This window comes from Mobula birostris, chromosome 18 (genome assembly GCF_030028105.1).
Source record: "Mobula birostris isolate sMobBir1 chromosome 18, sMobBir1.hap1, whole genome shotgun sequence".
Classification (NCBI taxonomy): Eukaryota; Metazoa; Chordata; class Chondrichthyes; order Myliobatiformes; family Myliobatidae; genus Mobula; species Mobula birostris.
The window spans coordinates 52522241-52534668 of NC_092387.1; the positions used below are offsets into that span (position 1 = coordinate 52522241).

Below are 12428 nucleotides of genomic sequence, written 5' to 3' on the forward strand. Positions count from 1 at the left end.
CCTTATTGATCTATTGGAGCCCCTTGTAGAGCTACTTTTAGTATTCAAAGAAACTAACTCCACTTCTCCAATTCTTCCCTTGTGACCAAGGTTTTCCCGTCCTAGCGAACCTCTAAATGACCTCCACTATTGTCTCATCTCTTAATTTTCTCTGTAGTTGAATCATCTTCTCCCCTCACCCCAGGGTTTCTCATTGGCTTGTGAATCAGATCGGTAACCTTCTAGTTCTGCTCCATGCATTCGGAAATTGGGGACGGTGGTACAGCAAGCTGCAAGGTCAACTTTACAGCACATGACACCTTGGCATTGATGCCGCAACCTTTTGCAGAAACTGATTCCAAAACGTGTGGCCTGCTTAACATAGATTTACAGGCTGCTGTGGAGTGCAGAAATCAGTACAATACTTCAAGGGTGTCCTGAACACTGTCCTAATTTTCATCCCATTTGCTCCAGCCAGCTTACTGACGGCAATGCATGTAAGCCATGCTCCCTTGACGCTTCCTTCTGCAATGCGGTCTGCAGCTTGTAGGAAACAGAGGACAACAGCAAGCAAACCGGATGATTCCGTGCAGAGAGATCAACCCAAGGACTAAGTTGGCTCCAAGCAACATGTCATTGTCAGCCACATACCTGAAGAGAGCTGTTCTAGCTCTGTACGTCCTGCTCATGGGCCAGCCTGATGATCTCCGGCCATGGGACCACACACCACCTAACCTCATTTTAAATGAGTCCATGCGTTCTCTTGTTGTTGGTTATTTTATTTAAAGGACATCACCAGGAAGTGCAGGCAAGCAGGCTGCCCTTCTTTGGCTCTCTGCCAAAGCTGTTTCCACGTTACACTGGAGACTTTCTTTACGCAGATAGAGAAAGGAGCATTGTCCCTTTCTGCAGGCCTGCTTTGGTTGTAAGTACGTAGTTACAAAACAATTGGTTAACCCTTTGCGCTAAGTTGTACTTGGCTGTTTTCAAAATAATAACACACTCATAGCAGAAAAAGGACTTGTATTGACACAACACACTATAATAACCCTCAAAAACATTCCAAAGTGCTTAACACACAATGAGAGCATTAGGAGGCAGATTCAGATGCCACCTTGCATGCAGCTCAGTTATGCTCCATCGGTTTCATCTAGCCCTGGTGGCGATGGAGGAGGGTGTAATGTTTGCCAGGGCACCAGGATAACTCCCGAGCCATGGAATTTGGGTTAATTGATGACTGTAAACTGCCCCTAATGCTGTGAAGTAATTTTGCAGCTCTGCATAACTGTAGTTAGACTAAACTTGGAGCATTGCGTTCAGTTCTGGTTACCTCATTTACAAGAAGGATGTGCAAGCTTTAGAGAGGGTTTACCAGGATGTCGCTTGGATTAAGTTCTATGTTCTGTGTTGCAAGTGAATGGCAGGGTTGATTGGAACAGTGTGGAGAATCGGTCGCAAGGAAATTTAGTAGGGAAAGATTGTGAGTCAGCCCAGGCTCGATAGGCTGAATGGCCTCTTCCTATATTAGAACATAGAAGTACAGTACAGGAACAGGCCCTTCGGCCCACAATGTTGTGCCGAGTCAATTAATTTAGTAATCAAATTGCCAATTAAATTAATCCCTTCTGCCTACACATTGCACATATCATCCATTTCCCTCCCATTCATGTGCATATCTGAACATCTCTTAAAAGTTCATTATGTACAGTATCTGCCTCTAACACCACCCATTCCAGGAACCCACCATTCTCTGTGTAAAAATCTTGCTCCTCACGCTTCCTTTGAATTTACTCATTCTCACCTTAAATGCATGCCCTCTGGTAATGGATATTTCAATGCTGGGAAAAGGATACCGTCTGCCTCCTCTACCTATGTCTCTCATTATTTTATAAACCCTCATCAGATCTCCCATCATTCGCTGCCGCTTCAGAGAACACAATCCGAATTTGACCAACCTCTTGATACAACACATGCGAGGGAAGCCTATAAATAAGTCAAAAACCAGAGGACACAGCCACAGAATAGAGGGACCTTCTTTCAGAATAGAGATGAGGAGGAATTTCTTTAGCAAGAGTGCGGTGAAACTGTGGAATTCTTTGCCACAGGCAGCTGTGGAGGCCAAGTCTTTATGTATATTTAAGGCAGAGGTTGATAGGTTTTTGTTTGGTCAGGGCATGAAGGGATATGGGGAGAAGACAGGAGATTGAGGCTGAGAGGAATAATGGATCAGCCATGATAAAATGGCGACACAGACACAATGGCCCTTATGACTAATTCTGTTCCTAAATCTTACGGTTTCCTTAAGGGAAAATCGTGCCTGACAAATCTGTTAGAGTCCTTTGAGGAAACAACAAGCAGGATAGACAAAACCCCTTATTTAAGAGAAGATGTGCTGACATTGGAGAGGGTCCAGAGGAGGATCACAAGAATGATTCTGGGATGAAGGGCTTATCGTGAGGAGCGACTGATGGTTCCGGGCCCTTACTCACTGGAATTTAGAAGAATGGGTGGGGGGGGAATCTCATTGAAACCTATTCAATGTTGAAAGGTCTAGATAGAGTGAATGTGGAGAGGATGTTTCCTATGGTGGAAGTCTCTAGGACCAGAGGGCACAGCCTCAGAATAGAGGAACATTTCTTTACAACAGAGATGAGGAGGAATTTCTTTAGCCAGAAGGTGGTGAACTTGTGGAATTCCATTGCCACAGGTGGCTGTGGAGGTCAGGTCATTGGGTGTATTTAAGGCAAAGTTTGATAGGTTCTTGATTAGTCAGGGCATGAAAGGTTACAGGAAAAGTGCAGGAGAATGAGCTAGAGAGGGAAATGAGTCAGCCATGATAAAATGCCAGAGCAGACTCGATGGACCAAATGGCCTAATTCTACTCCTACGTCATATGGTCTAATATGAATTTCCAAGATGAAGATAAATGAATGCACCACCATTCCATTGTAGTCCATGCAACCTATGCTCAAGACCATTGTTTTCCATTTCTGGTAAACCTCTGCAGACCTTCTGGAGATGACACGAGAACAAAATCTCTGTTTCTCGCATGTGTTCTGGAACATGGCATCAGAAGCAGATTCAATAAGGAATTTCCAAAGGGAATTGGATAAATGTGCCACCACATTCGCATCAGCCACTCCTTTCCAAAGCTCCTCAGCACCCTTCCTCACCCCCATGCACAGCCATTTTACAGTTTCTTGTACATTGTGTTTTACAGGATTGCTTTTATTGAGTTTTTATGCTTCATCAGATCCGGAGTAACAATCATTTTGTTATCCTTTACACTCGTACTGAAGAATGACAATAAACAATTTTGAATCTTGAGGTGATAGGACATGGCCCGGGAGAGGGGCTCATTGGATAACCATCAGGGAGCTGGCACAGATACAATGGGATAACAAGTATTTCAGTCCTGCAGTATTCCATGATTTTAACCCTTGACCTGCCAAAAAGTAAACATTGAACAAAGATGTACAGAAAGTACATGAAGGTTACATTGTTCAGAAAATGGCAGGTCTCATCCTAGCTTGCTTTCTAGTTATTGGTTTGTTAGGTCACTTTGAAGGAACTGAACCAGGTCTTACCTCAGTGCACCTGGCAAAACCAGGTGGGTATACACAGGCACACCTGAATTGAAGTCTAAACCAAACCCTCTCTGACTCAATGGGGAGGCATGGTTCAGAGACAGGCTCAACACAAGGGGCTCTGGAGGAACACAGCAGGTGAGGCAGCATCTGCTGAGACATGAAGGACTGCAGATGCTGGAATCTAGAGCGATTACAAAAAGTGGTCGCTTGTGGCTTCAGACTGGATTCACTACTAGGCCCCTCTTCAGCAATATTAGCCAAATCTACCAGGCCTTTAATAACAATTTAGACATTTCCTCCCTCTCTCATTTGTTGCTCCTGTCTGACATTCTAATGCCAAACCCATGATCATTGGGTCTAGATTATTGCCTTCACTTTAATAAGTCCCATAGATGACTATCAAACTTCCACAGATGTCCTTTTGAAAGCATCCTGAGCTAGTACAGCAATTTGAATGTGCGGGGATGTAGCGGACTCGGACCAATGGATCATGAACACACCTTTCCCCACCATCAGTAGTATTTACAGGAGGTACTGCCTCAAAAAGGCAACATTCCTGTTCAGAAATCCCCACCATCCAGGCCATGCCATCTTCTTGTAGGTATCACTGGGCAAGAGGTATAGAATCCTGATGACCCATGCCACCAGATTCAAGAACTGATACTTTCCTTCAACCACACGGCACGACCCTAATCACTACAATTTAGCAATACAATAACTACTTTGATCATTCTGCACTAAAATGGAATTTGATTTCTTTTGTTCTAATTGTGTTCATTCTTTGAAAAATTGTGTATAATTTAAGTTTAAGTAGAACTGTACTGGGCATTAGTGAACATTTGAGGTGTGTTCCCACAGTACAGTTGCATTTAGACTTTTCTACTTTTATACAGCACTGTCCTTGCAATAAAGACTAACATTCCATCTGCAGTCACCATCACTTGCTGTACCTACATGGTGCCTTCATGTGCAGGGTCATACAAGTAATAAGCCTCATTCAGTACGTGACTTCATACGCTTGATTCCCAGCATGCTCACTACCTCATCAGTGGAATTTCACATTGAGAAAGTTCAGTTTTACCAGGTTCCAACAGTTCAGGAGTAGCAATTTTTCATTTTAAATGTCATTATAATCCAGTTTCACAATCTGCATTCGGTGGGATTTGATCCCACAATCTCCAGATCACTAGTCCAAAGCTGCAATGGCTCTACAACTGCATTTTGCATGGTTAATCATGAAAAGTATACATTGAGCAACACACAAAAGGTCATCACTAGTCCAGCAAAGAGAGGTAAGGTGTTACCTAATACAGAGCTGTGAAGATTGGGAAGAGCACCGTGGCAGTGTTGGGAAATGTATGATAATGCATTTTGGTAAAAGGAGCAATAGTATGGACTATTATCTAAATGGGGAGAAGGTTCAAAATTCAGAGGTGCAGAAGGACTTAGGAAACCTCATACAAGACTCCCAAAAGGTTAATTTACAGGTTGAATCTGTGGTAAAGAAGGCAAATGCAATGTTGGCATTTATTTCAAAGGGAATTAAATATTCCCTTCAGTAGTTGTATAGACACCTGAAGAGTAGACTGTCTGTTGGATGGAAGTGACCCACAACTCTGATAGAGGCAGACGCCAAGTTTTTAAGCTCACCAGTGGGAGGTGGTGCTTTAGCACTGCTGGCCCACCACCTCAAAGGAGTCTTGATCATAAGTGGGCTGAAACTCCTGAAGACAAGTGGCAGATCAACTGATGATCCCACTGGTGATAGTACAGGACAGTTAACATCTTAGTCCATGTGTATTTTGTAACTCTAAAAGCAAAAAAGTAATGCTGAGGCTCTGTAAGGCACTAGTCAGACTGTACTTGGAGTATTGTCAACAGTTTTGGGCCCCATATCTCAGAAAGGATGTGCTGCCATTGGAGAGAGTCCAGATAAGGTTCACAGGATGATTCTGGCAATGAAAGGGTTAACATATGAGGAGCATTTGGCAGCTTTGAGCTTGTACTAACTGGAATTTAGAAGAATGTTGGGGGGATCTCATTGAAACCTGCTGAATGTTGAAAGGGCTAGAATGGGTGGAGGTGGAGAGACTGTTTCCTATAGTGGGGGTATTCAGAACAAGAGGGCACAGTCTCAAAATTGAGAAGTGACCTTTTAGAACAGAGGTAAGAAGGAATTTTTTTAGCCAGAGAGTAGTGAATCTGTGGAATGCTCTACCACAGACTGCTGTGGAGGCCACGTCCGACAGTATATTTAAGGTGGAAGCTGATAGTTTCTTGACCATTCAGGGCATGAATGGTTATGGCAAGAGGCAGGTGTATGGGGTTGAGTGGGATCCGGGATCAGCCATGATGTAATGGTGGAGCAGACTCGATGGGCTGAATGGCCCGACTCTGCTCCTGTCTCTTATGGTCATTTAGGCAATTGCTATGCTGAATATTTGTACATAGCCTACACTTAGAAACCAACTGCAAGTTACCTCATAATCACAAGTAAATGTTCTGGAGATCCAGATGCCTTATTAAGTTGAACTTGGTTCCATTAATATCATCCAACAGTCAAACGTGGATCAATTTTGCGATAGAGAACTGAAGAGCAAAGTGTTACTTGCATGGACAACACAAAGAGGTTTCTTTCATTATGAGACATAAACAGAAGCCAGTAACCATGGCACCCTGCCCTTGGGGGGTGGGGGGGGGTGCAGTAGTGTAGCAGCTAGCGTGATGCCTTGCAGTGCTAGCAATCGGGATTCAATGCCTACCACTGAATGTAAAGGGTTTGTACATTCTCCCCATGACCACCTGTGTTTCTGTCAGGTGATCCAGTTACCTCCCACGTTCTGAAGATGGGTTAGTAACTTATGGATATGCTATGTTTGCACTGGAGGCACGGCAACAATTGCAGGCTGCCTCCAGCACATCCTCAGACTGTGCTGGTCAGTGACGCAGATAATTGACCTTCACTGTATGTGCAGCGTACTCCTGATGAACAAAGCTAATCTTTAATCTTTAAAAAGTCCACTAACATCCTTAAAAACTTATGATACTCTTCAGAAGGAATGAATTTTGCTTCAACAATGCAGTTACTGATCTGAGTGAGCAGATTTCTACGTTGCACCATTCTTGGCGATAACATTCCTGGGTAAGATGAAATGGTAAGGGAGGCCCAGCGCAAGATGGGCGGGATGCATACAGACCCCAACTGCTCAAGTATCACTGAGATGTAATACTGTTCCTGGGATATCCGAACAAGTCAATCTTGTGTGTCCGAGGCAGCAACCTGGCAGGGTGTTGTGGACTACTCTGTTGGGCCATAAAGGACAATGGCCCAAAACACACATCACAGGATCACATCACAGGAGTGCTTTCGAACAAAATGTGGCATGGCCACGTATTGGGGCAAATGATAAAAGCCTGATTAAAGAGTTAAATTTTTCTGTGCAAGGCAGAGGGAATTCCAGAACTTTCTATCCAAGCAGCCGATACCTAGCTACCAGTGCTTGAATATATAAAATTGTGGATACACCAAGGTGCAGGAATAAAGGTCCACAGAGCCCAGAATGGGTTACAACAATAGTGAGAGGGCTTGAGATCAACAGAATAACGGTGTCATACACTAAGGAAACAAGCCATTTGGTCCGTTGCATCCATGAACACCACCAAGCAGCCATTTATGCCTGTAACCATGCTACCATGTCCTTGGGGCAGCGCAGTAGTTGGGAGCTGGCATAATCCTTTACAGTGCGCCACTGATTGGGGATCAATTCTCACTGCTATCTGTAAGGAGGTTGTACATTCTCCCCATGACCATGTAGGTAGCATCCAGGTCCTCCAGTTTGCTCCAGCATGGACAGGCTATGTTGGTGCTGAGAGTATGGTGACACTTGCAAGCTGCCCCAGCACATCCTCAACCTGCATTGGTCATTGACACAGACAATACAATTCACTGCTTGTTTCAATGTGACAAATAAACTGATCTTTCATCTTCAAAAAGTCTATAAACATCCTTAAAAGAGTATGATAATCTTCAGAAGAGAGACATTTTACTCCAGCATTCCAATTACTGATTTGAGTGAACACCAGGTTTCTCCATTGCACCATTCCTGGTAATGACCATCTCGGTCAAAACGTAATGATGAGGGAAGCCCTGAGGGAGATGGGTAAGAAGCACACAGACTCCCAAGCTGCTCAAGTATCTTTGAGGTTTGATGCTGTTGGTAGGATATCCAAACAGGTACGTTGTGTGCCTGCTGCAGTAATCTGTTGCAGAGTGCTGTGCTGGGCCATAGAGGACAACTTCAAGGATAGACCAGAACATTTCACAGGAGTGTTTTCAAATGAAATAAGGCATGGTCACATATTGGGGCAAATGATCAAAGCTTGACTGAAAAGACAGGCTTGTCTGTACAGGACAGAGGGATTCAGGGAGGGAATTCCAGAACTTTCTACCCAAGGAGCTGATGCCTGGTTACTAGTGGTTGAATATTTAAAATTGTGGGTACACCAGGGTGCGGGAATGAAGGACCACAAAGCCCAGGATGGGTTACAACAATAGTGAGAAAACTTGAGATCACAGTACAGGGTCATACACTAAGGAAACAGGCCATTTGGCTCATCGAGTCCATTGATATCATCAGCCATTTACATTATTCCCATATTCCGATTTATCTTAAATTCCATCATCTCCCTCCAGATTCTACTACTCATCTACGCACCAGGGGCAATTTACAGTGTCCAATCAACCCTCCAACTCGCACGCCTTTGAGATGAGGCAGCAAACCGAGCACCCAGCAGAAACTCACATGGTCACAGGTAGAAAGTGTAGTCTCCATACCGACAGCACCTGAGGTCAGGATCGAACCTGGGTTACCAGAGCTGTGTGGCAGTGGCTCTAACAGCTGCACCACCGTGCTGTCCATGAGATGTCACAAATAAAGAGTGGAGTAAGTTTTCAGTGCTGACGCACGAGCACAGGCTATCAAAACAATCTGCAGGAGGAACTCAGCAGGTCCACCAACATCTGTGGGAGGAAAAGGTAGTCTTGATGCAGGGTTTCCACCATGCATGTTATTATCTAGCTACTCTGCACTGCCTCTGTAGCTGTAAAATTTAATCTGAGTTCTGATACTACCTCATGGCACTGTGTAATGAAATTATCTGTATGAACAGTATGCAAGACCAACTTTTTACTGAACCTCATGAGACAATAATAATGCAATTCCAATCCCAATTTCAACTGAGTTCCTCCTGCAGATTGTTCGTTGCTCCAGATTTCATCATCTCATGGTTCTTCATCAGCATATCTACCCCTCTCCACAGTTCAAATTCTGAAACTATTTTCAAATTCTGAAACTATTTTCGGGCCTAGTTCAAAATGGATTGCCACCCACCTGGATGAATAATCTGACTTTGGTTCATCAGCGCCCATTTCAAGAACCCCCTTGAGTAAATGGTTGCCTGTGTAGAGCTGGCACCTGCTGAGAAGGTTCTCGGACTTGCTGTAGCCCACCATTGGATTGGCGTTTGGATTCCTGTCTGCTCTTGACCCCTGTGACTTGGGGCTTCCTGGCTGGTTCAAGTCCCCTCTGGAGCCTGTGGATGAATTAGCATTGCTCCAAGTTAAGAACTTCTCTTCGATCAGACGGGCGTTCTGCTTAATCTGTTCCTGGATTTCTGAGGTTAGGGTTGGAAAGTCAAAGGTGAAGTAATTCCCCTGGCTTCTTCTGGGGGAGGCCAGAACTTCCACTGAGTCAAGGCTGGTGTAGGAGGTGCCTTTGGCACAGTGAGACTCCAGGATGCATTCAAATTGTTTGCTGAAGGTGTCAGTGCCGTCTTCAGAGAGGCTTCTGGAAAGACTGACCGGGGCAACAGATGGAAGAAGGTTTTTGACCTCTGTGTCTGGTGACCTGAAGAAGGCAAAGAGATTGAATCATGCTGTACAAGAAGAGGCCATCCAGCCCACTGTGCCTGGGCTGCTTTTAATGACAGAGCAATCTAATTAACCCCACACCTCAGCTCTTTCCCTGTTGCCGTGGGTCTATTTTTCCTTTCAAGTATTGGGCCAATTTCCCTTTGAAAGTTGTCATCTACCCTAGCCAATCTCAATAGGCCTCAGGCATATGAAATAAAAGCAGACTGTGCTGGAAATGCTGGAGAGGGCCCAGAGGAGGTTCACAAGTTATCCCAGGAACGAAGGGTTGATATATGAAGAGTGTTTGATGGCTCTGGGCCTTTACACACTGGTGTTTAGAAGAATGGGGGGGGGGGACCTCATTGAAACCAATTGACTAGGGAGCGTAGCCTCGTCTTCAGAACAGAAATGAGGAGAAATTTCTGTAGCCAGAGGGAGGTGAATTTGTGGAATTCATTGCCACAGACATTGGGAATATTTAAAGCGGAGTTTGGTAGGTTCTTGATTAGTAACAGCATTAAAGGTTACAGGGAGAAGGCAGGAGAATGGGGTTGAGGGGGATAATAGATCCGCCATGATTGAATGGCCGAGCAGACTTAGTGGGCTGAATGGCCTAATTCTGCTTCTATATCTTATTGTCTAAATACTTAGCAGGTCAGGTAGCATCTGTGTGGAGGAAAATAGAGTTCACATATTTTAGATTGCTGACCTTTGATCTGAACTGGGGAATAGTTAGAAATGAAACATGCTTTACAATGCAGAAGAAGGGTAAGGGGTGGAGATAACAAAAGGTAAGGTCAGTGATTGGCTAGACTTAAGGAAGGCTGAATAACACAACCAGTGACTGAAGTTCTGGAAATCTGAAATAAAAACAGAAAAAATCAGAAAACTTCAACTGGTCAAGCAGCATCTGTGGTAAGGGAAACAGAGACACTTAAGTTCAAATTTCAAAGTACATTTATTACCAAAATAGGTATACCATATACAACCTTGAGAGATTTATCTTCTTGCAGACAGCTCCAGAACAAAGAAACATGATAGAATCCATGAAACCCCACACTAAAAACTGATAAACATCCAACGTACAAAGAAAAAGAACAAATCATGCAAACAATAAAAAAAGTAAACAAATAACACACAGAACATGAACTGCAGAGTTCCCGAAAGTAAGTCCACAGCCACGGAATTAGTTCAGATCAGAACAGACAGGCAGAGTGACACAGCTGGTAGAGCTGCTGCCTCACATTCCAGAGACCCAGGTTCAATCCCTACAGGGCCCGTACCTGTGGTGTTTGTGAGTGTGTAGGCTTTCACCCGCACCCCAAAACAATTGGGTCGGTACGTTAATTAGCCACAGGTATATTGTACCTAGAGTGTAGACGAGTGGCAGAGATTGGGAGTAGTTGATGGGACTGTGGGGAGAATAGAAAATACGATTTGTGTAAATGGTTGGTTGTTGGCAGATGCAATGGCCTGTTTTAGACTTTATCTCTTTGTGACAAGCTGGGAAATAGGTAACAGTGCCAACTTAGTGAGAACAGCTAAGGAGGCTTGGTTAGATGAAATTAACTAACTCGGACAAAGGAAAGAGAAAGCAAAAACTTAATGCTGAAAACATGAGTCACAAGGCCGGACTGGCTAAGTATTAAAAATGGCAACATTTAAAGGCAATAAAATGCCAGTTTTTGGGGATTATATCTGTTATGCTGGATCAGTTTGGGAGTTGATTCTGACAGCACATTTGGGTTTGGATCAGCCCGTGTGAAGGCGGCCCATGTTTACTCTGTGTCAAGGGCCAGAAGATTTGCTTAACTGATGATCAACAGCAAAGAAGGTTCAGCACAGTAAATCCATTTCCCTGCTGGTGGTTAGCAGAACTCAGTGATTCCCAGCGGGGAGGTACCACCCCCCGCTAATGAGACGGTTATGTGTCCTAAGGGTGCGTGAGGGGAAACAGAAGCCGTTCGGGGGCATTCAAGATTCTTGGGGGGAGGGGGGGTGGTAAGCGGTACCCTAACTTGAGGCACGAAACCTGAACGTGGAGCTGGCACTTCCCAAAAAAAAGGATGAGGCACTGGAACACATGAAGAACCATAGCTCTGCAGGAGGTGAGCACTCGTTGTCACAATGCATCTGAAGCTCGGTAATCTGACTTTACCAACCAAACAGACTTTATTGGGGATGCATAAACTAGCAACCAGGGTGCCCAACAGTTCCCCTTGACTCGTAGCACAAAACGAGTTCATGCAATTGAACAACTGGTAAGTCAAGTACACCCTCTTGACTTTCTCTACAGACCTACAGGAAACAGGCTGAGCAACAATACAGTGCCGTCTAGAACCAAATGGTGAAATAGAGTCAATCAGTGAACCTGCCGATCCCGATGATTCCTCTTGAGGAGCTCAAAGCTTCGAATGAGCAGCTAAGAACCATCTTTGGGGATTATGAGACCTTATGTGATTGTTAAATCACATTAACAAAGGTAACTGACCGAAAACCTGCTCAGTCCTGACTAACATTCAGATTCCAATCTGAATCCTTGTCAATGTAATTTTCACTGTTGTGATCATCTTCATCTCACCATTCCTTTGCGTGCTGCTACCATTGTTCCACTCATGTCAACTCAATGCCATCATCAATATCCAATAGGAATTCCCAGTTTGTGTTTTTTTTAAATTTTAATTTAGCCCCATTAATGATGGATAAACATGTATGGAACAATCACTAAGAGTCTAAAGGCAGTGAGGCCTTGGATTCTAATCCTGCTACAGAAAGTGCGTCAACACAATGTTACATACCTGGAGTGTGGTTTTATTTCATTCTTGCCAGATCAGCAACGCCTCTAGTGTCTTATTTGTAATACTGTACTGTCTAATGAAGCCATCAAACCATCAAGATTGCAGGAACACTTCCATAAAAGACACCCTGAAAAGGCTACTTATGGTATT

General features: G+C 44.1%; 1 protein-coding gene across 1 annotated transcript in view; it reads right to left on the reverse strand.

Annotated features, from left to right (window-relative positions):
* LOC140212122 (PH and SEC7 domain-containing protein 1-like) overlaps positions 1 to 12428 on the reverse strand; it is a 249095-nt gene that overhangs the window by 125936 nt on the left and 110731 nt on the right. The window contains exon 7 of the mRNA XM_072282690.1: positions 8960 to 9475. Within this exon, the coding sequence (XP_072138791.1) occupies positions 8960 to 9475 (516 nt within the window). The remainder of the gene's footprint in view (positions 1 to 8959; positions 9476 to 12428) is intronic.